General features: G+C 38.7%; 5 protein-coding genes across 8 annotated transcripts; 4 read left to right on the top strand and 1 right to left on the bottom strand.

The window, feature by feature from the left end:
- Positions 1-1,456: 1,456 nt before the first annotated feature.
- Positions 1,457-6,399, bottom strand: LOC6650298 (glutaredoxin domain-containing cysteine-rich protein CG31559). Its single transcript, XM_002073599.4, has 2 exons — positions 5,544-6,399; positions 1,457-2,133 (listed from the first exon to the last, which is right to left on the bottom strand). Exons 1-2 carry the CDS (start codon positions 6,369-6,371, stop codon positions 1,660-1,662), a joined length of 1,302 nt encoding a protein of 433 aa, XP_002073635.3. The 5' UTR covers positions 6,372-6,399; the 3' UTR covers positions 1,457-1,659.
- Positions 6,400-8,221: 1,822 nt separating this feature from the next.
- Positions 8,222-10,709, top strand: LOC6650297. The gene is made up of 5 exons (XM_002073598.4): positions 8,222-8,438; positions 8,505-8,861; positions 8,937-9,356; positions 9,425-9,577; positions 9,630-10,709. The coding sequence occupies exons 1-5, from the start codon at positions 8,234-8,236 to the stop codon at positions 10,580-10,582; spliced, it is 2,088 nt and encodes a 695-aa protein (XP_002073634.4). The 5' UTR covers positions 8,222-8,233; the 3' UTR covers positions 10,583-10,709.
- Positions 10,710-14,052: 3,343 nt separating this feature from the next.
- Positions 14,053-15,474, top strand: LOC6650296. Its single transcript, XM_002073597.3, has 3 exons — positions 14,053-14,482; positions 14,864-14,986; positions 15,046-15,474. Exons 1-3 carry the CDS (start codon positions 14,071-14,073, stop codon positions 15,435-15,437), a joined length of 927 nt encoding a protein of 308 aa, XP_002073633.1. The 5' UTR covers positions 14,053-14,070; the 3' UTR covers positions 15,438-15,474.
- Positions 15,475-17,073: 1,599 nt separating this feature from the next.
- LOC6650295 lies at positions 17,074-18,475 on the top strand. Its single transcript, XM_002073596.4, has 2 exons — positions 17,074-18,136; positions 18,204-18,475. Exons 1-2 carry the CDS (start codon positions 17,098-17,100, stop codon positions 18,398-18,400), a joined length of 1,236 nt encoding a protein of 411 aa, XP_002073632.1. The 5' UTR covers positions 17,074-17,097; the 3' UTR covers positions 18,401-18,475.
- Positions 18,476-19,023: 548 nt separating this feature from the next.
- On the top strand, positions 19,024-26,729 carry LOC6650294 (neuropeptide F receptor). Of its 4 annotated transcripts, XM_023180296.2 has the most exons (7): positions 19,024-19,101; positions 20,447-20,654; positions 23,396-23,837; positions 23,925-24,094; positions 24,381-24,954; positions 25,027-25,387; positions 25,857-26,729. In XM_023180296.2, exons 2-7 carry the CDS (start codon positions 20,652-20,654, stop codon positions 25,870-25,872), a joined length of 1,566 nt encoding a protein of 521 aa, XP_023036064.1. In that variant the 5' UTR covers positions 19,024-19,101; positions 20,447-20,651; the 3' UTR covers positions 25,873-26,729. The 4 variants fall into 4 exon arrangements, with proteins under 4 accessions (XP_023036064.1, XP_023036063.1, XP_023036062.1 ...); XM_023180295.2 differs by having other exon boundaries at positions 19,025-19,101; positions 24,381-25,387; positions 25,915-26,729; XM_023180294.2 differs by having other exon boundaries at positions 19,025-19,101; positions 24,381-25,387.
- Positions 26,730-27,948: the final 1,219 nt, after the last annotated feature.

The following is a 27,948-nucleotide window of genomic DNA, read 5'->3' as shown; positions in this document are numbered from 1 at the left end:
TGGAGTCTGGTCGAGGGGTCCTGGTTTTAACTGCTCCCTGGCAGCCAGCTGCTATTATGTGGCACAACGGAACTCGACTTAAATGCACAGCGACAACGATAGCGACAGGTTGCCCGCCTGCACGACTGACTGCCTGCCTGCCTGCCAGTATTGCTCCTGTTGTTAAAGCCATCCTGCTGTGGCCACCAGACGCCACTCATATGGCGACGCCACGCCGTTTGCCAGCATTACCGGTATTTACAATATTTATTTTAATATTGCAATTTCTTTTTTTTTCTGATATATTTTGTGAGAGGAGAGAGGGAAAGGAGATGGTTCCAAAAGCCGACTCCAACCCCTTGGCATATTGTGTGTTATTGTGCCAAATTGTTTATGAAAAATTGCGTATGACGACGATGACGACGCCGCCGCCGCTGTTGGCACATAAATCAAGCCGCCTTGGTTGAGGATTTGGGCCAAACGGCTCGACGGGTAGTTCAACGGCTCGGGTGGCTCTGGCTATGACTCTGTTTGGTAATTACAATGTAGCCGCCTGTGAATTTAACGATCTGGGGGCCTGGTGGGTTACCCAGCAAAAGAAAAGGCGGAAACACAACAATTTTTGCTGTGAGTGTGTCAGGGTCTGCTGCTGAAGAGGCCATGCCAAAGGGTTGGGCACGTTTTTGTTGTTGGTCAGTTTGGTTGGTCAGTTGGTTTTTCGGTGCGTGCGGGCGGCATGTTAACAAAAGTGTGAGCCAAGTGGAAAATAACATTAAAAGGACCATAACAATAACTAACAAAGACAGCAAAAGCAAATGGCAATGGCAAACCCGAAGGGCAAACTGCCCCAAAGGCTACGGTAGACCAAAAGATAGACAGAGATGGGAGACATGCGAGGGTCCGAGTCAGAAGAATCAAAAGCAGGAGCAGCAGCAGCAGCTGGAGCTGGAGTAGGAGCAGCAAACGCCGGCCCGACAAAAATTAAATGGCGCGAGAAAATTGCATGGTCGGTGTGCAGAGAGTGAAGCCGGTTTACATAATTGCTAAAAGCGAGTCCCCACAAAAAAGGACCAAGAACAGGAGACTGAGGAAGACAGTGAAAGAGACAGAAAAAAGGAGAGGAATGAGAGAGATGGAGAGTTTTCCAAGAATGGGCAACAATAAGTGAACAAGTTCATCTGAATTTTCGCAAAAAAATATATTGCTTCACATATTCGTTCACATCCCAAAAGTATGCAACATAATCAGATAAACAGAGAATTAGGTTTAATATTACATTTTGCTCTCCATTATATTCGTAATAAACATTACACAACAATTTTACTTTCTTAATGTTTTCTTAGCATCGATTTAAAAATAATCTCAGCATCTCGCTGTGACTTTGCAATAAGAACTTTAGATAAAAGTAGGTAGACTTTAGTCAATTGTTGTCCAGCATTAAATCCCCATTTCACAAAGATTTCACTCTTCTCTCACATTGGTTTTTATTTTCGATTTTTTATTTCCTAGTCATTATTTATTATATCTGATCGCTCCCATATTTCATTCACTGACTGAGTTATACTGGGCTTACAATTATCGAGAATTTACAGTTTTTTTGTTTGAATACACTGAAAAGAATATAAAATGCAATATTTAAATGCTTAAAAACTATAGAGATATTCCATCCTCGGCAGTCGTTTAGCAATTGTGACACTTGACGAGGCCCACCTCGTCACAGTTCATGCATTTGAGGGCCACAAATTCGGCCGTAAAGTGATTCCTGTGCACGGACTTCTTGGATCCATTGCATGAGGGGCACGGCAGTAATCGATAGCCACCGCAGGTCTGGCAGGTATATGTGCTGGCAATCGATTTGTACGGCTTAAGCAGCTGACGCAGCTCACCGGACTCGTTCAGTCGCTCCACCGTGTCCGCATCGCCGATGTGCTGACCCTCCACATAAAGCTGGGGCACACGTATGTGTGTGGACTGCATGCGTTGACGCATCTCGGCCTGATACTCGACACTCATGAATACATCCCGCTCCTCAAACTTGACCAGGAGAGTGCGCAGAATCTGCTTGACATTGGCACATTTCGTATAGGTGTCCCGTATGATGCCCATGCTGGTCGTGTACAGTACAACCTTGCCCAGATCTTTCTCTTTGTAGCACTGTAAATAAAGCCAGAAGCAGGGGAGAGGTGACAGGAAATGATAAGCAGTAGTTCTAGTTTTTTTTTGTGCTGTGTTAGTGTTCTGGAAAAAGCAGGTCACCAAAAAAAAAAAACAAGCTGGAATTCGCCACAGAGCTCAGATTTTCAAGTTTGTCATGGTCAGGTGGTGAGAGAACCCACATAGAAGCATGGCCGAAATGGGGTCTCATAGTCTCGTTTATTTTTTGTTGGGTGGAGCTAAAGTGATTTTCGAAATGAAACGAGAAAAGCTGCTTTGCTTGTATCCCTCGACCTATGCTAAGGAGGCATGCAACTTGTTTGTAACGGTAATCTTCCGTCAAACTGCAAACTGCATGCTGCATGTATGTATGAATGTATGAATGTATGTGTTTGCACTCACTTGAGTTCATTAGCTTGTGGTCACGTAACAACAGAGACCAGCACAAGACAACTGACCAAACAGCGCTACATGTCACTCAAAATCCTATTAATCAATACAATTAAGCAATAATAGGAAAACTGCTAGGCAATCGACAGACATAACATGCACACACTCACACACACACACACACACAATGGCTATCTAATATCAATGCATTTGTTTGTTTGTATGCATCTGTATCTGTATCTGAATATCTGGAATTTTTTTTCCCCCTCACTAACAACAATTTATGATGGCTTATTTTGTAAGGCTGAACCGGTTGGTGTGGAGAGGGGGCGGGAGGAGGAGGGAGCTCGCTTATTTCATTTGACAATTAACATTTCCGTTAGTTGGCCAACTTTGGTGACGTCTGCTTTGGCTAATGAACCAGAGGAGCCGCAACTCACCTATCAATGAACTATGTGCATAAGCGTCCTCGAACCGGTGTGACGAGAATATGCTTGGCCATAAAAAGAAGAAAGAAAATTAATGGAAAAACTGAGAAAAAGAGCGAGAGAGAGAGAGAGAAGGAAACAATAGTGCAGAAAGACCCCAACGGATTGCAGCTGCAACGGGACATTGTCAAAGACAATAGCGACAAAAATATTTCATCTTAACAAAAAAAGAAATAATAAATAAAAAGCAAGAGCCAGCAAACAACAAACAACAAACAGGCTGCGGTCAAATGGAAAGTCAACTTTTCAGTTCGAAGTTGTTTTTCCGAATTGAATTTTTCAACAATTGGAGAAAACCACCATCAACAGCAACAAATTGTAAAGTTTTTCTTTCTGCTTAGCTAATACCTGATTAAAGTTAACCTGCCCTGTGTTCAATGTCAACTCAAGGCATTCATTTGCATGGCCAAAAAAGTAAGAAAAAAGACGGAAAATCCCTGGCACTTTTAGCCAGAAACTCTTATGGCTGGCTGTCTCAGTGGCAGCAGCAGCAGCAGCAATCTTGATGCAGCCGCAACTGCCGCAGCTAAATGGGGGAAAAAAGAGAAAGCAGGTCACTTGTATGGCCAGCAGCGTAGAGTGATTGCCAATCGATGAGTTGAGCAACAAATATATATCGATATAGAGGCTAATGCCAATGCCGCCGCAGCTCTTCAAAAATTGCTTCTCGAAGGTGACAAAATGAAGTCAAAGAGTGAGTTGTGTTTTATTTTGTTGTTGTTTTGGTTTTTATGGTTTTCTGTTTATTATGTTTGTCGGTTTCGAGATTTGAGCAAACAGACCAATTTGCCAGACATCGAATATCCATCTCGTAAATGCCCGACGATTGCTCTAATTATGGCTTTAAGCGACGGATTCAAGGGCTAACTGCCAATCACTCAACACAATGCCAGAGATTAACACTTTCGATTTTTACTACACATTTTACTTATTGTGTTGTACCATAATTAACCAGACATCTCATTTTAGTGACTGACTTCTTTCTATTTGAGATCAACTCGGACTTGGCTAATTTACATGTGAACCGCTATATAAGGCCATAAAACATTTCTATTCATTTTTTCTCTTTAGCCATCAAAGCTTAATTTATGCTGATCTCGCTGTTTCTCTGTGTTACTTGGAAGGCGGGCAAAACATTCCATCAATTCATCTGGGGTTTTGCTCCATGGCACCGAAAGTGAAATGCAAGAAAGCAGCAGCCACAACAACAACAACAACAACAACAGTAAACAAAACAATTAAAATGATCTAAAATCTGAGTAATAAATTAGATAAAGGGAAATTTTCTAATCTTGGAAGTGAAATGAGCGCGCTCCACTAATAAAAGTTAAAAAGCATAAAAAACAAAAGCAGAAAAGCCAGAAGAAGAAAACAAAAAACCAAAAAAATGTTAATATTTATGGACTATTGCCAGAGCAGAAAATATAATAAAATAATCTTGAAACATTTTTTAAGCAATGATAATAAAAAAAACTGTGGTGATGAAAACCAGGTGGAAATGGCAGAAAAACGTTTTAGATATAATCCATCGATTAGGAGACAAGTTGTGAAATGTTTGACTGCAATAAAAAATGTTGATATAAACCAGATAAATGAAATGATAAACTTTCTCACTACAAAAAATGATAATTTAGATACACGTACATCAAAATAATATGAATTCAGATGATTAGTGGCTATTCATTAAATTATATTTCTCTCTCATACATATGTGAAATTATGTTTCAATCAGCATAAAAATTAGTTCCCAGAACACGCCTTAAAGAAACTATGTTCATTATTGACAAGATGTCGACTTTCTTTCTATAAATTAGCTGGTTCGACTTTTGTCTCTAACTGCACAACATTAACTGGCGATTAGCCAACAACAACAGCAACAACAACAACATCAACAACTCTACAGGCAGCAACTAAACTACAAATCTCTTGGGAAATGTTGAAGAAAGAAAACCCCAAAAAATAAAACGAATAGAAATGACTAGTTGGCGGCAGTCCGACACAAGTTGGTATCCATAGATACATCTGTCAGTCGCCATGCCGATATCTAAATTAGCTGGGGCGCTATCTAAGCGAAATGTAAACGTGAGCTAAGCTCAAACAAAACGACAACGACAAAATAAGCCACTTAACGGTTTCCATTATAATTGAAGAAGAAACTGAGAGAGAGAAAAAAAAGACGCTTGAAAGCGGAGGTCTGTCACGACACTCCACTCTGCACCACTCTACACCACTCTGCACCTCACACACAGTTCATTAGATTACGAATTAAATGCGCCAAGTGCGAGACATAAATACAAAATGTGAAAGATACTGATTGAAAAGCAGCCATCGACTTCTCTATGGTGGCGGCGGCATTTGTTAGATACGCAGCACTTTCTCCCTGTAAGACCGTGCTGTCCATTGCCAAACAATTTGCCAAAACAGAAATGATGCTCAAAACCTAGCCCTCTGATTGCATCATTTCAAAACACAAACAACTTGCGAGTAAATCGTGGGAGTATTGATATTTGAATTTATGAAAAGTTGAGTTACCTTCGCATTGGGTTGCTGCTGGAACTGCAAGAATGTGGCTATTCCATTGCGCACACGATTCTTGACTCCGCGCACTGTGCCCTTGGCCGAACGGATGGTCGATTGTGTGGAACTGGAGCTGCATCTGACATCCCGGTAGCCGGCAAAGACATCTTGTTGTTCCGTTAAACTAGCTGCCGCCAAATCCGTATCTGTTTCTGTATCGCCATGGCTTGTGAAACTGCTGAAGTTCTCGTGCTCATGAATGTGAAAGCTGTAGTATTGATCATCGGCGTATTTGTAGTTGCTGTGGTTGCCGTTGGTGCCGTTGCTGGTGGTTGTTGGCAGAGATTGTGGTGCCTCATCGTCAGCGGTTTGCACAAAATTGGCTCGCTGTACAGCGGCGCGTAGTTCCTCGATTTTCTCTTCGCTTAGAGACTCGCGGGATAGGCGACGACTGGACGATGAATCGGTGTCCAATGCGAAACTCACTTTTGGCTTATCCTTGACCTCGACGGGACTTGTATACTGTACAATATAATCGTTAGATCCACGTCGATCTCTTATATCCCGCAGCAGGGAGTCCGGCAAGAGGGCTCCGAGCATTCTCATTGATTTCTGTCTCTGACGCAGTTGTCCACTGGGCTTGGATGCTGCCTGACGCACATATTCCGTGGTGCTGCAATTGACGGAGTCACTACCGAGGGACGAGGGACCACTCTCTTCACTGTCATCGGTCATCAGCAGGCTGGAAGCTGGTTTGACCGGACCGCCGTTACTCTCCAGGTCACTGCCATTGCCACTGTCCGCTGTTTCGCTGTGCGTTGAATATTTCTGATATTGATCCATGTAGCAATTGGCCTTGCTGGGACCTGCTGCTGTTGTGGGTGGCAGAGCCGCTGCTTTTTGCACCACCATCATCACTTAAGGAGTCGTCTCCTAACAATACACTGCTTATGATCAATATGCGTTTTCTGGTTTGTTGTTTGGTTTATTTATTTATTTGTTTGTCTAATGCAAGCGTTCAATGACTCTAACTCTTTTGGCCGTTGCACCCGTCGTCGCATGTCTTTATGCTTCAGCTCTTGTCGTTAGACTGTCTCGAGTTTTTCATGCAGCACTGAAAAAGCAAACCACTTTGATAGTGGCTCATTCTCTCTTTCGATCGCTCACAGTGCTTAAAGCCATTTCACCAGCCGCATTCAGCTTTGTCTTTCTCTCTTAAGAGATTCAGCAAACAACTTCCCCTCACATTTTATGCTTTCTTTCTTTCTATTGCTATCGTTTGCCGCATTGCATTAGCAGCGCGTTATTAGATTTTGTAATTTCTGCGCCCCCTTTTTTCTTTTCCTACACCAAGATTGTTTGTCATTAATGGAAGTTTCTGGCCTTCTCGCAAAATTACCAATTGACTGAGATCGAGAGCAGCTGTCACTTACACGGCGCGTGACTGTGGAATATACCAAAATTGGTAGAACATCTTTGGACACGTTATGCTTAAGATTAGAACATGGTGGATTCATTTGGCTACATTAGAGTTTCGTTTGGCAAGCGTTAGAAAACGGTTAAATTATCAAATTGGTTAAGCTCAACCATAATTAACTAAATTTCAAGGCTAATTTGAAATTCTCTGTTATGAATTTGAACTTAGATCTATGTTTAGATCCATTGGTCATTGACAATTTGCCACTTGAATTTGAATTCATGAAACTGTAAAATATATGGTTTGGATTCAGACTTCAACAAAAGGCCTCAAGGTAATAAATATCTGTTTCAGAGGAGTCTTCTTCTATTGAATAATAAATTATAAAACAATTACATAAATATTTAATATCGGTTAATCATAAATTTTGTATGTTTAATTAATTTTCTGCTTGATATAAGATAATACTGAAAAGCCTTTAAATAAACAACTACAAGTTTTAAGATACAAAATATATATCTCATCTTATGAAATTCATAGATAACTATACATTTTTGATTTATGTCGTCTTTTTTTTTTTGGTTGAATGAAAATCTTATCAAAACATTGTACATGATAATTGAAACAACAAATTCATTCATTGTTCAACTATCTATTTTTCTATGTTTTAGAATTAACATTTTCTTGGTAGAAATTTTTGCTATCAGACATTTGTGAACTGCGGAAAAGACAAACGATTTATAATACAAAGTATTCCACAATTTGTGCACAAAAAAAAAAGAGTTTTGAAAAAAAAACAACCGCACAATCAATGCAAATGCAAAAGTTTGGCTTATCTCTTGTCGATTGCTTTTGGCTAAATCAACCAAATATCACGTAGCTCTTCAAACCGACAAACTGTCCATCCACAAGCCAAAAAAAAGTTATAAAAAAAGTCACAATAAAGATTTGCATCTAATTGAGTAAAACTGACCTACATTATCTATTAATAGAATGCCAAAAATTCAACATGTACATATCGAGCCATCGACTGCATTCCGTTTAACTACTACTACTACTATCCGATCTATGGAGGCATTTAAATACTTGACACTTTAGTTTCATTGGGTCGTGTTTATCGCGTTTATTTCGCTGTCATCAGAATTTCGAATGCCCGATAATATCTGGCTGGTATCTGGCTATATCAATGCGAAGCGATGAAGCGCGTGCGTCGACGGTAATGTGTGTATAAAAGAGCAAGATGCATCTCAAGTTGCAGTTAGTTTCGATTATTCTTAAGGGCAACAACATGGCTGGAAGACGAGTTTTCTCCATTATCTTGTTAGCATATCTATTGTTATTAACGGTAGTCACTGCCCTGGATCATGGCGCAATGCTTTGTTCCAATGACAATGCTCCCGTATGCGCCCGGGGTAACGGCGAGTATTTGTTATTCAAAAACGAATGTGATTTAAGGAAAGCTCAGAATGAAAATCTAATTGGTGGACCACTGTGTAAGTAAAGATTAGATACAAATCTTAATAGATTAAATTAATTATTTGTGTGTATGTGACTTGCAGTTGATGTGGCTCTGCAATACTGTATTCCTGCTTGTGATTTTGAATGTGGCAAAGAGTTTCGACCAGTTTGCGGTGTAAGTGTCAATACAGCAGAGCGTAAGACCTTTACGAATCGCTGTGAAATGGCACGAGCTTCATGCACAACCAAATCTGATTGGCTGGTATACAAATGGGATGTTTGCCCCACCAAAAACACTGAGGTGGCCCAACACACTGTCTTGGTGGGTGAACGTAAACGTACTCGTCCAGTGCCCTGCACGAATATCTATCGTCCGGTGTGCGCCACTTACGCTGGCGTGAAATCAACATTCTCCAATGAATGTCTGGTCAATGCGGAAAATATCAAAACCCAAAGAAGTGAGAAGTTATTGAAATTTTTCTACTCCAAGCTAATATATGCTAATAATCCCAAATATTATTTATCTCTCGCAGACTGGCGCATTGTTTCGGAAGGTTTGTGCGGCGAGGATAGCACCAAAATGAAACACAACCGCAAATACAAGCCAAAGGCCAAGCCAAAAGAGGACTCGGACCGCACCAAGCGTAGCCACAAAAAGCGTAATCAAGTGGAAGACTTTCAGATAGCCGAGGATGCAGTAGAAATCTTTGCACCATCGACATTTCACACCCAGTTCATCAGCAATACGGGGACCATGGTGAAAAGTTACTCACTACCAGCCCGCAAACCCGTTGTGATGTCACAGCCCAAAATCAGAACCAAGTCCCGAGCCAAAAGTCAAGCGAAACCCTGTGTCTTTAGCAATGAACCAGTCTGCGGCAGTTTCAATGGCGAGAGTCGAACTTTTTCCAATGTTTGTTCGCTTATGGAGTTTAGCCAGAGAGTGGGCAATGGTAAAAACTATTTACTATTTATTTGGAATTTGTAGTGGTTTGTAATTTTCCCCTCGTTTATACCGCAGCTTGGACAATTTTGCACGAGGGCTCATGTAGACACTGTGATGCTCCATGCCCAAATATCTACAGTCCGATTTGTGCCAATCGCAATGGCATCAATTATACAATCATCAATAAATGCTATTTAGAACGAGTTCGCTGCAAGGATCCAAATAGTTGTAAGTAATTAATTAACATTTATAAAAATATACGACTAACCAATTCTTACAGCTTGGAAGATCATTAAAGATTCAGAATGTGACGAAATTTCCAAGGGCTTGCCCACAGAATCCTCACGTCAATCATCGCTTATACCAAAAGTTCTATACACATCGAAGGATCAGCAAACGAGTACTACAAAATTAATGTATCGCAGAAGAAAATTGACAACAACAGCAGCACCAACAAAAACAAATGCTTTGCCTCGTAGAAAATTGAAGAAAATATCCAAATTAACAGATAATAATAATCGCAAGATACGCAAAATAGATTTGTCGAGTTTCGAGGGTTATCAGAACTCTTTGTATGACCACTCAACTGAGGTATCAAAAATGTGGTCATCGAATGACAATTGGCTGATTCAGCAAACTCTGGACAATGTCAAGAGCATGTTCAATAAGAAACCAGCAAGTTTTGCAAAATCACAGAGTGAGAAACAATATTATTATTATCCAATCAACAATATGGAACTAACAACGGTCCCACCCGAAATTACGACCACTCAACTGCCAATTAATATGAATGAACTACTCAATCTGGCTAATATTGATTCTAAAATGTTCGATGTGATGGATGAAGAGTTGATTCGCCCAACAACAACAATAAAGGCGCCAAGAAGAGTAGTAACAACAAGTAAGCCAAAAACAACCACACCTCTTCCTGTCCCAGCATCAACATCTTTGGCTACCACAACCACCACAACAGAAGCCTCCACCCAAGCTCCAGAAGAGACTACTACAGCTCCTGGCATCTTGTCCACTTCAACAGAGCCAACGACTACTACCTCCACGGATGCATCTGTCGAAGATGCCACAACAAAAGCTCCAACAAACAGCGATGATTACATGGCGGAGGAGCAACAATCGTCCCCAAGAAATGGACAGACCTCCATTTACGGACTGGACAAGGATTCATTAATTATGCGCCTCTTGCGAGCCAGAAGTAGACAAAATGTTGTAATATAATTTTGGTATTTGAAATAATAAATAGTAAGTAAGCTGGGGAACTAGTAGTTAGGAAAATGGGGTAAACATCCACTAAGTTAAGTTAATTGTTAATAAAGCTTATGAGGTAAATGGTAAAAATCTGCAACTAGTTGAATTTGACAAACATTTCATGACATGTAGATGGCGCTGCTAACTTTTGGCGCCAGCTGTTGAGTAGTAGCAACAATTGTGGTTGTCATATGCATGTGCTTGGTCTACTCATCGCCATTGAAAGCTCCATCTACAGTTGATTTTTCGCTTTCAACTAAATTCAAACATCAACATAAATTATATATATGTATGTATTTTCTATATATCTGGTCTGGAGAAACAAGAGGAAGTCGAATAGTTTATGGTAATAAAGCCAACGCTTTATAGTGAGATTTAAGCGGGTATTATTCTTTTTTTTCGATATATTTTGGTAGCTTCATTTTGACTTGGAGCATTGAAAATATCGTCTTAAAAGGGTCTTTTGAAATTCAAAATACTTTAAGAGCCAATGTGAGGCAAAACTTTAAACGCGCTTTTATCTCGAAACACGTTTTTCTTTTGAACCGACTTTGACAAAACATAAAGCAATCGACGCAGATTTTGTCGCCATTCTGGTCTTGTCCTAATACCTAATATTAGGGTTTTTGTACAATTTTTTTCCTAATGCTAAACTATATAAAAATTTCTAATAGCTTTTTTTTATTTTTGAATTGTTCCCAATTTGTAAAAAAAATTACAACATTCTGATCCAGGATTACATTCATGTAATCCATCAAATATCATGTTGTCCTTGCTGCCAACAGCATTTCTCTTTTTTGGGCTAACTGTGGAGGCCAAGATCTTTTTAAACAGGCCTCGAAGAAAAAAATTTTCACTTCATTTTTTTCTCAATAAAGAAAACAATATTTAAATAACTCTTTCCGTTTGCTCTTTCCGTTTGTCGTAATCTTTAAGATAACTTGTTAAAAAAAAGGTCCGAAAAAGAGCCAAGAATACCAACTTAACGTGTTTAATTGATAATAATAAACCAAACATAGAGAGTAATTTGAAATCTCTCTTATACCAAAACCAAATAAAAAATATACAAAATCATTGTTAAAATGCCAAGTTATATTTTCCGCATTGACTAGTTAAATGAAGTGGAATGACAAATGGTATTTTAAATTCAAAGCGATGAATTGTCCCATTTATCCATTCAATCCATTCAAAGCTGCGACACATATCATGGATATGTGAAAGGATTATGTTTCGTTAGCTTTCTCCTTTTTTGAGATTTAGTATTGCATATTCATAACAACTTTCTTCCCAATATAAAACTTGATCGGGTTTCAATTGCCTCAACTATATAAATTTATTTAATATATATTGATTAAATTCAATTTTATTCTTCCTTCTTTTGGCTCAAATTACCTAATGCACATAAGCATTTTTTTATTTATTGGCAATATTCACACGCTTTAAGCAAATTATAGACTTGGAATATTCTTTCACCTCTTTTAGATGAATTTTCAGCAATTTCTTTAAATCAATTTTGGAAATCATTTTAGGTGAAAGTCTGAAAGACATTGATTAAGTTTTGTCTTCTATGTGCTATCAACATGCACATCCGATATCAATTGCTCAATAGTTTTGGACTTTTATTTTAGCAAAGACATTGAAATTTTAGCATAAAGCGTTTTGGTTTGTTTGAAAGTAAACGTGAACTCAGGTCGTTTAACCTGCGATGCACCTGAACGGAAATTTCACTGTCACGCGTTACAGACTATAACAATTTTTTTTTTTTATAGTGCAACTGTCGCTGATGGCCAAGTGTAGTTAGCCAATGGTCATTAGACTGTCCATCCGGCTGACAGTTCAAGAAATTTTGTCATCAATCCACCTCACCACTTAAGTTGTTTTAATTACTCTGGGCCTAATCAAATTAATATTATCCTACTTGAGCTCTCTCGCTTTTTTTCTGTGTTATAATCTATTTCTTTTCTTTTTGCTATTTTTATATTGATCTTCAATTGTCTTTTGGCGGTCTCTGGTATATGAAAACCGTCTAAATGGTAGCACGTTCGCGTGCGCTTCGTGATTTAATATGCGTTCATCAAAAATCGACTTGAATGCAGGCTGCCAATCATTAGACATTGTTAGCCGAGTTTTCGGTCGAGTTTCATGCGGTTAAATATTTGTTGTTGCTCTTGCTTAAAAATAATGTTTTGCTGGCAATTGTTGGTCAAATTAAACTTTCTACACACACCTGCCGAATAGTCTGGTGCTCCAAATAGCTAAAAACTAGAATGAACTTGATCTTTTGTAGGCGTATGTTGACTTACGTTAGTCAAATGCCATTACCTAATGCTAATTAAGTTCGTATTGCAAATCGAAGCTAATCAATTCAATCATCATGTACGCCATCGATCAACAACGGTCAAGAATTCATCAGTAGAGTAGCAGAGCAAAAAAACTAAATGTTTAGCCGACAAACTAAACCAATTGTTACTTTCACTAGTCAATAATGCAACAGAGGCAACTCGGTGGCACAACAGGAGCACACGAAACAACAACAACTTTCGCGTGCAACGTCTCTGGCATTGTAATTAAGACGATCGCACAGATATATGTACATACATATGTAGGTATACACAAACGAGCACAGGAGCAAGACAATAATTCGCAACAATTCAACTCAAAGTTTTATTTCTTTTTTGCGTAAAAATATGTAAATTGTATAGACAATACATGTGTGGCGACCCCTCACCCTCTCTCTTTTTCTCTATCTATATGTATGAGTAGCTATCCATCTATTGGTTTAATATCCACACATTCACTAGCCACAGATTAAGCTCACATAAATGCCTTCGCACTTATTCTGATTGGTATCATTTACAAGAGTCACTGCCTCTAGCTCGGTGGCCCCAGTTGCCGGTTCATTCATTGTCTCTTGTCTCATGGGTTGGCGCCAGGCTGATTTAATTGTAACAACATATCCATCAGATTCAGATACAGATATATATTATCACCATCATGGCAGCTGTATGGGGATTCACTTTCGTTTGTGGCTTTTGCTTTCAGTCACACGCAGCGGTAAGGCGGTCTATCGGTCAATTGGCCCGCTGGCTTCATAATCCAGACAACAGCAATGCTATGCGATTCAATTTTCTTTGCCTCTGTCTTCGACTTCTCCTCTCCCACTCTGACCCAGAAAGTTTTTGGTAGCATTGGCATCCACCACAAAGATCGGCAGCAGGAATTGCAATTCCGGTGCAAGCTTCATGAATTGGAATTAGACGAGTCGAAGTCAAAGACGAGATGCAACTCGTTAGTTGGCTTCGGCTTGTGGTTTGCCACTTTATGATAAAAGGAGTAGCCAACTGCCTGTTGATTGCCATTTGTATTTCGCCCAGCCAGCCGCGCGGTGTTGCAGGCTGCCACAAGTGTTGCACTTTTATTTTCGTTTTCTCTGTGTGTTTTGTGTTCCTAAGTTAACCATGTTAATGTGTCGCATATTTGTGGCAGCTTTATTGCTACTCCTACTACTCCACTACAGCAGTGCAACCGAGGAGCAGCAGGCACAAACAGAAACCACAATAAGGGCAATTAAAACGGACGCTCAAACCAAATCCCCATTTACGGGACGTGCTAGAGGCTCTTTGGTAACGCACAATGATGTCTATATTGCTCGGAATCAAAGGCAATGCTTTGATACCAGAAATTTGGTATCCTGTATCAAATACAAGGCATCGAAACTCATCTGGAAATTGGCCACCAACAGCATGGGTTTCTTTCCCAATGAGTATGGACGTGAAATGAATGAGGATAAACATCGCCTGCTCAGGCTAGTTCAGCTGGGGGAGCCAGCCGATGATATTGTTGTCTTTAACGATGCCAAGAGCCTCGAAGGTGGGTCCAAGAAAAAAAGAAAATAAAATATAAAGAAGGAAAGTTGTTTGCTTGGTGGTCAGCAGCAACATCAATTAATAATTGCAGCAGCTTGAGGCTGATTTGGGATATTCAAATGATCATAGAATTCAACACCAATCCGAGAGATTGGTATTAGCTATATATACATATAGTTGGGTTTATCGGTTTTTGTTTAGACAGCACCGTGCGGCGGCCATAGAGTGTGCTGATAAACCCTTCCGGTTGTTTATCGCGCGTGTTAATTAATTAAATTTTGGAATTCATTGGAAATGCGGCTCATTTCCTTGTACAAAGAATAAACAAATGATGACCATTTTTCACAGAAACTAATTACGCACTTTACTTGCATTTATCTTGCAGGTGACAGCGAACTGACGCGCATATATAAGTTCCTTAAGCGTGCCATGGAGACTTTTGGACGCAATCATGGCCTCCAGTTGGCCATATCGAGTGAAACAGGAGCCCGTGTCATGGACGAGTCGGGTAAGTCCAAGTTGTGCGATTCCGAAACAGACATTGAATAATCTTCTAATCTCATTCAGAGTCTCGTGGCGCGCGCAAGAAGAAGAAGTGGCTAATCATTCTGCCTCTGATTATTCTAATGAAAATTGCCCATCTAAAGATGACTCTAGTCTCATTGCTCTTTGGTGTTCTGGGCATGAATGCTCTACTAGTTGGCGGTGTGGGTTGGCTTATACATTATCTCAAGTTCAAAACTCTCTGCAAGATACATCCGCATTTGGTGCAAACGCATTCCCATGTCTACGACTCTGATCCTTCGGACTACTCACAATTCTTGGGAAGCAACTCGTATACTCCTTACAGTTCTGGCCCCCATGAAATCAATGCCAATGGCTACAGCAAGGATTGGGCCACGAGTAAGGCTTATACTGGCTACAATTATTTGGACACCATTTCAAAACGATTGCAATAGAGGAAATTTTAATAGAATTTGTGCCTAGTACCATCTTAACAAGTTACTTTTTTTACTGTCTTGCTTTAATTAGTTAGAGTAATTTAATTGTATGGCTAATAAATTATTTATATGCATGTGAAAACTACTTTTTTTACCAACTACATTTTTCCCCTTACACGGCAATCAATAATAAACACTTTGTGTGTATTTCATACTTGTATCTACTTATGGCCAGAAAGATTTGTTTATGCCAAAAACAAAAAAGCAAACCCCAACTGTTGGCCCCCAATGTTTGCTAGCGCCTTATCAGTAGCATGCTTTTGTTTATAGAACGCACCAAAAGAAAGAACACAAATTGTTTATATAGCGATCGACGTATAGCTCTCTCATAAGCAACAATATGTTTATATCGAATATATATATACAGAAATAAGATATATACATACATATATACTATAAAGATATATCTGTTCGGTTTGGTAATATCATTTAAGCCGCTAAAGTTCAAGCTAAACGGCTGTTATCTCTGCTGCCAACACATGTAACTGATTTAATAAGGCAAATATGATTTAGACATATAGTAAAACTAACTACAAATATTCATTCTTGTTTGCATGCATTTATGGCCATGCTGCCACCGCTGTATGATAAGGCCATAAGTGAGTCGACTTCATCTGCTCCAACCCCTGACAGCAATGAGTTCAAAAATATTGACAGGCACTAAATTTATGATTCCACCAGCTGTTCTCATGCTAGCCTGACGGTTAAATGTACTAAAGAAGGATTCATGATGACGAGACAAAAGATTCACAACCTTGTCTTTAAATTGATCATAAACTTTCTCTTACATTTGTTTCTCCGATTGGTGGGCTATCTCTGACGATTTTCAAGCCCCAAGAGAGATGCTGCAAAGGTGACAGGTTTTGCAGCTACAAAATTATAATTGGGCAACGAAAACTGCCAGTTAATTCATGTAAATATATTTATAGTTTATTTGACATTCAATTAAGATAAAGCATATTTTATGAGCAAGTCTTAGCATATATTTAACTCCAAACAATAACTGCATTAGCATTATCTGACAATTTTTGGCTTGGGCAGAAAATACTTCATGATATATACAAAACCGAATTTTACTTCTCAAAGCAGTTCCAATAGTTATATGAATGTGTCAAACATCCAAATGAATAAGAAATCATTCTACATTGCATTAAGAAATCTAACAGCTACACCTTATTGCCTTTCAGAATGAAATTAGTGTTTTCTAGAATCTTAATTTATAATGTTTTGAAGCCTCATGTATGGAGAGAGGTGTAAATTCTACATATCAAACAATAATAATATAATAGAATGATAAAGCATTCTTACAAAGCCTGTCTCTCATGACGTTACGGATGATGAGATGAGATTTGCTTCGTCATGTCGACAAATCGCTTTTATAATGCAACCCGGAGAACATCAGTGAGAGCTACGTGGCCCATAGATTTACAAGTGGCAATTAAGAATTCGCGACACACTTTACGTGGCTTTGCGTTACGTATGAGTTTAGTGCGATAAGCTAAGTAGTATAGTTAAGAATGATAACAACTCCTCCGTTTCGTCATAATATAAACCTTTAGTCAGACATTTGGCAGTCAGTTGTCTCTCCAAATCAGTCAGCATCTAAACATCATACGATATGCAAGAAACGGCATTGCCTGCTTGGTTAACCAAGTCCTATCTAGAGCCCAAGCTGAGATCCTTTTACAAAGATGACAAACTGCAGATCCTTAAGCTCTGCTCAAACGCAGCAACAGCAAAGGGTGAGAACTATGTTGGTGTAATGACACGTGTCCATGTTGAATATACAGATGGAAATGGTGATCTGCAGAAGAAAACTTATGTGCTAAAGGAGGCCTGTCCAACTGATGCTCCACAGGCGAAACTCTTTGCCGAATACAATGTGTATACACGTGAAATGGATATGTATGAGTTTGTGCTGCCAAGGATGGCCGAACTACTTAAGGAAGTAGGTGTAACTGGGAAATTGCATGCGGAAGCTGTATGCGTTGATCGAGAACTGTGCATAATATTACTTGAAGATTTATCGCCACTCAAGTACACCAATACCGATCGAATCAAGCAAATGGATCTGGAGCACACAAAAATTACACTGGAAATGCTAGCTAAATTTCATGCAGCAGCAACAGTGCTGAAGCAACGTTATCCTGAAGTCCTGGAAAGGAACTTCTCTACAGGATTCTTTTCACGCGGCGTCACCGGATACAAAAAACTTTTTTCCATACTCTACAAAGGGCTGTTGCGATATGTAAAGTCCCAGCCAAAACTGAACTCTCGCTACTACGACAAAATGGAACAGCTTTTGGATAATCTAATGGAATACGCTGCTCGATCGTACGATGTGGATGAGAATGATTTCCAGACCCTAGCCCATGGAGATTGTTGGACAACAAATGTGATGTTTAAATATGATGACAAAGGCAAACCATCTACTTGTTTGCCCATCGATTTTCAATTTACTACTTGGACTTCTCCGCTGGTTGATTTGCATTACTTTTTTAGCACTTCGCTGCAGGAGGATGTACTAAGTCGACAAGCGGAGCTGATCCAACACCATTACTACGCTTTAAAAGAGAATCTCCAGAGACTCAACTATAAAGGCGTGTTACCTAGTTTGCATGAATATCATCTACAGTTCGATCGACGTCGTTTTATGGGTAAGTTTGGTTAAGTGCTCTTAAGTTTTTGATTCAAATCTTGTAAGATTTTATGCCCCTTCCTTAGCTGTGCTGATTTCAACAGTATTTCAGCCATTGATGATATACCAAGGCAAAGAGGAACCAGATTTCATGTGTCTATATGATGAAACACCGAAAGCTATACGGTTTCAGGATTCAATGTATGAAAGTGAAAGAGTGCAGGACATGGTGGCTAAGCTCCTGTCAATATATGATGCCAAAGGATTGCTTGATCAGCAATAAAAAAAACACTTATCAATTACTAATAATGCTTTAAAGATTCTTTGTTTATATAAATAAACATTATTTTACACACAAGACAACTAGAAATTTGTTATTTTTCTCTGCTTATGCAATTAGCTATTCTGTTTGTTCATGGGCCATAAAATTTCATTAACAACTACATCAAACAACGATAAGAAGGAATACGAAAAGAAGATCTGTTAAGATGCTTTTAAATTTTCATGCCATTTAACATATTCATCAGCCCACTGTGCAAAGCTTTTGCGGCCCACTTCAACCCCTAACTTCACTGATAAGAAAGCTCGGCCCAGCTGGTGGGCCATAACAAAACTGAAAGCATTTGCCTTTTGCCAGTTGTCGATGCGCGACTCGTTCAGTTGTAACTTGTGGCTGACGCGGCGTATACGCAACATTCACTCCATCGCAGCAAAGTTTCATCGGTGGTAATCATCGCCAAGTATCCTCCTCATTGGTGGTAGGGACAAGGCTATATAAGCAAGGGCTTCACATCGAAAGCCAACAGATGGTCGCTGACTGTGTACGCGTGTGGTTATCGGAGATCAACAAAACTTAAATTAAACATTGGCAAAGTTATAAAAATCTGTGAATAATATAAATTGATTCAATATTGTAGAAAATATTATTCAAATTTATTCCGCGTCTAGCAAACTAATGAGAGGAATCTCGATAAAAAACCAAAGGTATGCCCCCATCAAAGTGTGGAAAACAAATTGTGTGTTGTTTTTGGCAAGTGATGTGCCGCCATTAAAATGCTAAAGGCGTGAAAATTACTAAGAAACCGCGAGCGGCATCGGTCAGTAAATGTTTTTATCTCGTCTCCCCCTCAAAAAAAAAAAAAAAAAGAAAAGAAATCGGGGCCGCGGAAATTTAACCAATAATATGCCGGACGCTGTTTTTGTTTTTATTATGATTATTTTTTTTTTCTGCTATTGCAATTGACTGCTGCTATGTTGGCAAAATAATCGAAAAGGAACAGTTTTCTATACATATAATCGTAACAATATCCGTGTAAAAGCAAACATCTTTTAATATAATGCAATGTGACGTGGCACTCAAAAAATAAAATAGATTCTGGATTAATGTAACTAAATTTACCAAAGAATAATGATGGGAAAAAAGCAATGAACGAAAAACACTACGCAGGAAGTTGTAATTCAGTTTAGTTCAGTTCACTGAATTGAATGGAAAACGTATTTCAAATGCACATCAAAGAAAATGAGTAAAAAGGGCAAACTAAGAGAGCGAGAGAAAAAAAAGAAAACCAATTTTGTGAAATTTTCGGACACGAACCATTTTTCTATTGCAATTTAAGTATGAACTGAAAGCAATTAACTTAATGACCACCTGAATGGATGGAAAATAATTATATATAATTGATTTTTTTCCCCCTGCAATGAAATTCTTAATGTTTGATAGGTAAACCAACAAAAGTTCTAGCCAGTTACTGTTAATAAAAATCAATCAAGGTAGATTCAAGGAATTTTTTACAATTAAAGAACTAATTTGAATTTCGTTAACTGTTACTTGATTTGCATTTAAGTCTGTTTATTTGACGATTCAAAACGAAGAAGAAACCAACCAAGAAGTCCATATAGTTTGATAATTTAGATGCAAAAGTTTTGCATACCAAAGGCTAAAAATATGCTTCAACCGAAAATTTTGCCCTGCTGGAATGCAACGGCTTTTGGTTGGTTAAAAGTTTCTTTCAGTTCAATTTTGTGCATAAGTTTGGTTTGCTTTGTCGGCACTTTGAATGCAATTTTCTTAAATTTCGCCTGGAGCTCATAAAGTTTCTGCCCTTGCAAAGTGCAATAACATACATATAAAATGAAATATTTTAATTAAGTTGATTTGACTGGAAAATTAACAAGTCCCCGGGCCATATGGTGGGGTAAATGAGTGCGTTTTATCCTCGGGTAAAAAGAAATTGCGTCATCGAACTCTGTGATTTTCACCATCGTGTGTTGTTTAAATATTCAAAGCAAAAATAAAATTAAAATGCATCTTAAATGTGACCATTTACAGATCATGTCAGCAACAGAGAAATCCTTGTCAAGTTGCATACTAAATAACCATGCACAGCTAAACAGACTCCAATAAAAGGAGCAACTACTTTATAACTGGTGTCACTGGCAGACAAACAAATATAAGGGAAACAAGGAGTAAGGAGAGGAAAAAAACATTCTACTACATACACATCACAGTCAAAAGGCAATACGTGCCAGGCAGCATGGTGAGTGTAATTGCAATATAAATACTTAAAGCGTCTTCTTAGCTCAAGAAGCCATTACAAGCTCGGCAGATGTCAAATGGCGGCGAAATTACTTTCTTTTTTTAAACGAAAAAGTTTTTGTTTTCTCTTTTGGAGTTTGGACCATCTTCTTCTTATTGTGTATACAATTCCTGAAAAGGCAATCTATCTGACTTAAGCATATGGCGGCTGGAAGTAGGGGGCCCCAAGTCATATATATTTATAATGTCCTCCTACCAACAACAATAACCTAGTTGTTAGAGAGAAGTAAGGAGAACAAGAACTGCTACCGCATGCCATAAATAACCCTTTTATAAAATGAAAATCTTTCAAATAACACAAAGACTACAAAATACAAACGATAAAATAAAATGTACCTGTGACCCCTTTCTTTGTTTGTTTGCATCGATGGAAAATGCCAATCCTTATTTCCTGGAAGTAATAATGGTACATCCGGAGCTTATTTAACTTTGAGAATTTTTCATGTTTTGATTAAATTTTTATAAGGATTCAGTATATATTAGCTTATGTCTTAGTCTGCAGCATTCTACATTCATGTAGTTTTTGTAAAATCGCCGCCAATTAATAAAGTAAACATCCTTGCCACAACCAAGGTCAACATATACACACACACACACACATACACAACAGAAAGGTTCGTCTATATAAATTGATACATTTATCAGCAAACGCCGGCAATATTTGTTTGCCAACAAATTGCACAATAAGGGCAATAAAATTCATCTTAAAATAGAAAAACACGATGGCCAAACATCAACATCCGTCCACAAGAGGGACCCACCCATATATATATACTATATGGTATATATAGATCAGCTAGCTGAAATAAATCACAATCAAAATAGCTGACTCAGACTACCGGCAGGAAATTGGTGCTTGCCTCTTTTGGTTTACTCTTGAGTAGCAGTTGGTTAGAATTGGTTCAGTGTGTGATTTTTTTTTTTTTTTTTGGCTACCCTTAAAGACTTCATTTTGGTTTCCCTTTTTGAGCCGGTGTTGTAAAAAATATAAGTAAGATAAATGGATACTCTTTTATTTCTGCTCCTGGCATTTTCTAAAAAATTATTCAAATTTTGTGACAACTGTCAGAGACTTGATGGTTACTTTGCATAATTTTTGTTGTCATCAAGTTTGTCGAACTAAGCATTGAAAGCAGCTGTATAAGTATCGCCAGCAAAAAATAAAAAAAAATTCACATTTGTATGGCTTGCTGCAAGGGACATGAAAATTCAATTTACACCTCGAACAAGCGTAACAATAATTCCTAAGATTTGCACTTTGGCAACAAATTGATGAACATGAAAACTCACTATAGACCCTTTTGTGCTTGACCTTTTCGTAGAAACTTTTTATTATTTATTAATGCGAAAGACTTTAAAAGTTTTGTGTTCAGTGTGTGGTGAACCTCTTTACAAATTTAAGATGAATAAACTTTCAATTGTTTAAACGGAACCCCAAACTCAGCTCAAATTGTAAATATTTGTCAATTAATTTTGTTTGACCAACCTCAAATTGGGGTTTGTGAGTTTCAAGTGTTTGTTTTTTTGTGGAAAACTATGTATCCTTGGATCCTGGAAATGCAACAGAAATGGCTTTAATAAATTTTCCCTTGTCTTAATTTCCCATGGGTGAAGAGTAGAGTTGCTTTTTTCATGACGATTGAATTGGCAAGATTTATTAGCGCCTCATTTATCGCGGATGCCAATTTTAATGTATACTTTCAGGCGGTCTCTGTAGCATCACAGTGTGGCATCTTACACAGCCATCAGCACATCAGAACATCAGGCACATTGTGCCATTTGCTTTTATTGACACTGACAAGTGCGCATCCATTTTGGTGCATAAAATTACGCAATTATTTTTGGCAAATGTCGTCATTTATAACCTGAATGAGCATCAAAATGTTCTCTGTTTGTTTCTCTGCCCGTGTGTTTGAGCTTAAAGCATCTCACTTTAATATCAAAAGTCCAAATTAACTTTTCTCTACCCAGGCAACACATCGAGGGCATTATTATTTACTTTATCTTGGCTTAATAAGATTCATGAATCTGACAATGAAAATATGTTGCATAATTAAGAAAGCAAAGCATGGCCTATGGCCTGAAGACTTCCAATTAACTGTAAGAAAATTATGAAAAATCTTTCCATTCAAAACATGCCACAAAGAAAATTATACAAAACAAGAAAGTAAAGAGCAACTAGGTTATAATTAAACAAAAGTAAACGAAATATTCGATTAACATACTTATTTGTTTTTAGTTTATTTTCGTTTAAGGATTATACTTTATGGGGATATTTTTTTTTTGTTTGTGACCAAAAGCAAGGTTAGCTATTTTTAGGGTCAATTATGGCGTTAAAATTTCAATTCATGTCAAATGAACATAGACACTAGGCAAGCACTTTCGTACTTGGCCACCTACTGGCACCAAAAGGCAAACCAACTGAATATGATGGTTATAAACATTAATGGCAAGCGGTATGGAGGCCCAAAGCCCATAAACCTTTTGCTTAAGCAGGTGAAATTGGCGCGTGCGTCAGGCCAGTCTCATAAATCATATACTTGTATGATGATTGTTGGTGGCTCACGCAATGTGGGAGAGAACTCGGAGTTATTTGATTGATTTTCGTGGTTAGTGTGGTTCCCCTGCCATAAATAGAATCTAATGTGTGTGTGTGCCCACTGTTTTTTTTGTTCCTTGCAGATTGTGACTGTGAATCAAACGGAAACTGAGCCATTACTCTCCGATATCAATACGGAGGACAAACTAAATGATTTTTCCCGGGGCAGCAGCAATAGTGACAGTTTTCAATTGCTTAGCGAACGAAATGCATTTGACTACTTGGACTTGGAAGTGGCTACAGTTACCCAAGCGACGAGCATCAAAATGATAGAGAACTCCACAATGGCCAATGCGAGCAGCTATAATGCAACATATAACACATCCTCTCTGGACCCGGTGTTGATTGAACGCTTCTTGAGGAATCGGGCCATAGATAATCCTTGGTTTCACATCCTAATCAGCCTGTATATTGTACTCATTATCTTTGGAGCGGTGGGCAATATTTTGGTTGTCATTGCAGTGGTTCGAAAGCCCATTATGCGTACAGCCCGCAATCTATTCATACTCAATTTGGCCACATCGGGTAAGTGGGGTCATTAAAAAGTTTTCCCTCTTCACATTTGCCACTTATGGTGGCCATTTTATTTGCTTTTTCGTTTTTGGTTTACAGATTTACTATTATGCGTGGTGACCATGCCGCTGACCCTAGTGGAGATTGTCTTTAAGTATTGGCCATTTGGGTCATGTTCAATACTCTGCAGAACGATTGGCCTGCTACAGGCCCTTTGCATATTCGTATCGACCATATCCATAACGGCAATAGCCTTCGACAGATATCAGGTTAGTAAGCATGCAAATATTTTGTTTTTGTAAATGGGAGCGATTTAATCGATAAAGTTATGAGTGGGTTCGGATAATAATGCTTAAACAGACATAACAATAAATTCTTATTGCCTATTAAAAAGGTTGGCGAGGCAAAAATCAATATAGATTGAGTAAATATTTGACAATTATGCAGAGAGTAAATAAGTGTGCATACTTATAAGTTTTGCCTGTTTGTTTATCCCTCCCTTATTCATCCTTTTTTTCTTCCTTTTATCCAATTTCTTTGCCCAATCGTTTACAGGTTATTGTATATCCCACAAGAGACAGTCTGCAAGTGGTTGGAGCATTCTCCATATTGGTTTGCATCTGGTTGCTGGCCCTTTTGCTTGCCACGCCCATGTTTATATTCAAGAAGCTAATCAGTACGGAGACTCCGAAACTGTTGCAACAGATCGGCCTACAGGAGAGCATAACATTCTGTATTGAGGACTGGCCCATAAATAATGGACGTTTCTACTATTCAATCTTCTCGCTCTGTGTGCAGTATTTGGTCCCCATTCTGATTGTATCGATGGCCTATTTCGGGATCTACAACAAGTTGAGAAGCCGCATCACCGTCGTCACCGTGCAGAGTTCGGCACAGCGTCGAGTGGAGCGTGGCAGACGGATGAAGCGCACCAAATGCCTGCTGATCAGTATTGCCATTATCTTTGGGGTTTCGTGGATGCCGTTGAATATATTCAATCTGTATGCCGATATGCAGCGCGGAGCTGTCACACAGAATATGCTTGTTATATATGCAATTTGCCACATGATCGGCATGAGTTCGGCCTGCTCCAATCCGCTGCTCTATGGATGGCTGAACGAAAACTTCCGTAAAGAATTTCGAGAACTAATATGTCAGTGCACTTTCTCCACTAATGATGATCTTACCGGTCCAACGACAGGCAGCAACATGCAGGCGGTGGCGGCACGTCGCAGGCGCAAACACGGCGCCGACATGTCCAAGGGGGAGCTCGAGCTACTGGATCATAGTTGCCAGGCGATTGCTGCCTCCAAGCGCGGCCCTGGAGCCTGTGGCGGTTGTGGTTGTTGCGTCGGTTGCGGCGGCGGTGGCGATGGTGATTGCGAGAATGGCATCAATGGCATCAGCATGGCCACCACCGATTTCGTGACAGGACATCGAAATGGCGGCAGTAGATTGCGTAGTGCGGTGACCGAATCGGTGGCTCTAACCGAGAATCCTATGCCCACGGAGATAGCCATGGATTTAATCATACCCACAGAGCAATCTAAGCTAATGCCACGGTAAAACGCAATCGTTAATACTACTATTTTCTATATGTTCACTAGATGAAACCCCCCTCTCTCCTGTCCACCTCATTTTCCGAGTACTAACCTTAACCATGCCCTTAGCGCCATTTGTGTTTCATTGTTATAGTTTGTCTTTTGTATTTGTCTTGAAACATTTTATCCTTAAGTTGATTCGATTTGCATGCATCAAGGTTCGGTGACTGCAATAGAGGGACGCTCTCTGCTGTTGCTCCTCTTATTTTTCCTTTTATTATTGCATCACAAAACCAGTTGCAGTTGCAGTTGCTGTTCCATTGCATGCGTTTGACATTTATTTTGTAGCATTTTGCATATTGTTTGAACTTGTCGTTGCCAATTGGCAAGTTGCCTGGGCAACTCGAGATTTTCTATTGGCAATTTTGTACAATCGTTTGTTCTTGCTGCCATTCATTATGACTTGAGTGTGTTTTTTGCGCATTTACAGTTTGGAACAATACTAAAAATTCAAAAATTTGCAAATGTCCTTCAATTGCGTTCAACAGCTCACCGTAAAGGAAGCAGCCACAAAGAGCCACAAAACACTCTACAAATATCCCATCATCCCAAAACTGAGCAGTTGAATATTAGAATTACTATTTAAAATTACAAAACACAGACATAGAATTAAAATTAAATAAATATTTTTCGAGTGATTTGAAGCCAAGCTGAGTTAATTTTAAGTTTAAACGAATGAGCCACATAAAGGAAAATGCTTAATTAGATGTCTAAATTGTATCAAAGTTGCTCCAATAACTAGCATATTTAGTATTTAAGTACACAGTGCTTCAAGACAAAGTCTAAACATTGTTTATTTTCATGTTTTTCATTAAAAAAATATCGGCCACTGTGAAATTGAAATCTAATTGAAAGAGCCCCACAATTACATTTCCGGTACATTTCCGATAGATTTGAAAAACTATTTACACTCGAATTTAGTTCCTTAACTCAAGGTTCCTAGGTAAACCAAATTAAATTCTATTATTTCAAGTGTTTTGATTAGCATATAAGTTATCTACATACTTAATAATATGTAATACACCAATATTGATGTGCAAAATACAGGTCATTCAAATCTCAGTAGTTTAAGCAGAATAAAATCTATAACCGTAAACAATTTTCTCACGGCATTGAGAGGCCCATTGAAAATGCCACTTACAATATCTTTAAATGTAAATGTATAATACAAGAGTTTCAAATTAAAATATATGAATGTATATAAATAGCATAAAGTTTAAGTATTATCTTCCATAGACCTGAGAATAACTTCTCCCGCCACCCCCACCAAAAATAAAAACCATCGTCTACATGTTTAACATAATTGAGTTAATTTTCATTCCGTTTTCATTCCGCCGGTAAGTATTGGAATCAATAAATTGATGTCATAAACCAATTAGTTCAAGTCCTAAAAGTAAGCTGGCCGACTTTAGGTGGCAGAAATTCTCATATAACTGAGGAAGTGGAGCAAGTGGACCAGGCTTAGCTAACACCGCTCAACACTTTAACCTTTGGCCAAGCTTTTGTGTTTAGCTTTTATAGCCTAGCCAGTTGGCAGACATCTAGTATATGTATATACGATGGACTAAGTGCAAATGCCCAGAAGGCTCAGTGAACCCGTTGGAATGTCAACCAGCCACAACATAAAATGTTATGGCCTATAAAAATGGCGTAAACGTAAGCATACTCCGATTATGTGTGTATATATCATAAATATGCTACGTATGTACATTCGGCAAACATGACATGAAGAGTTGACAGCGGAAGTTGTGTGACGACGTTGACACAAAAGCCTTAATGTTGCCGCAGTGGTATCCGCCTTAAAGGAATCCGCAATACACATTCATTGATTAGACCGCAGGGTAGGCGGAACCACCTCCATGGCTTTGTCCAATCAATCAATGTCATGCAAAGCCTTGAGCCTCTTGAATTTATTCGCTCATCAGTCTCCACGCCATCTAATTTGACACCTTTCCTAAGAAGAGACCTCCCAAAAGTTTTGGTAATACGTTTATTAAGTCATAATTGCATTTCAATTGAGGTCTCTATGTCTCGCTTCAAAATCACTTCATAATCTGAATAGCTCTCTCAACTTGGACCTCACAGTGTGAAAGGTCAAACATTTTTACCTTATCTCAGCCCTCGTGTGTGTGTGTGTAGCACGAACGTGACCAGTGGAAAATGTGAAATGTTCCCACACTGACGGGTCCAAGTGAGAAAATAAATTAATTAAAAAATTTCTATGATGTATTCGTGATGTCGCCAAAAAACAAAAAAAAAAAGAAGAGAAATAAAAAATTATTATTATTTTTTTGGGGTACGACTCTTGTTTGTTTTTCTTCTTTCCGTTCGTAACGCTCTTATGCACTTGCTTCGCTTCTGTGAAAGTATCTGAGCAAACGTTATTCTCTTTAGATGTTTAGGTCATTTCTCTTCTGGCCATAGTATAATTATTATGATGGAGTTATTTAACTTTCCTCTTGAACGAAATTGCGTAATGCAAACAAAACCATTCTAAAATCGATAGCCGGCCGGGTTCATTG

This window comes from Drosophila willistoni, chromosome 3R (genome assembly GCF_018902025.1).
Source record: "Drosophila willistoni isolate 14030-0811.24 chromosome 3R, UCI_dwil_1.1, whole genome shotgun sequence".
Classification (NCBI taxonomy): domain Eukaryota; kingdom Metazoa; phylum Arthropoda; class Insecta; order Diptera; family Drosophilidae; genus Drosophila; species Drosophila willistoni.
The sequence above is the reverse complement of the archived record's forward strand: the minus strand, read 5'-3'. Positions and strand labels throughout refer to the sequence as shown.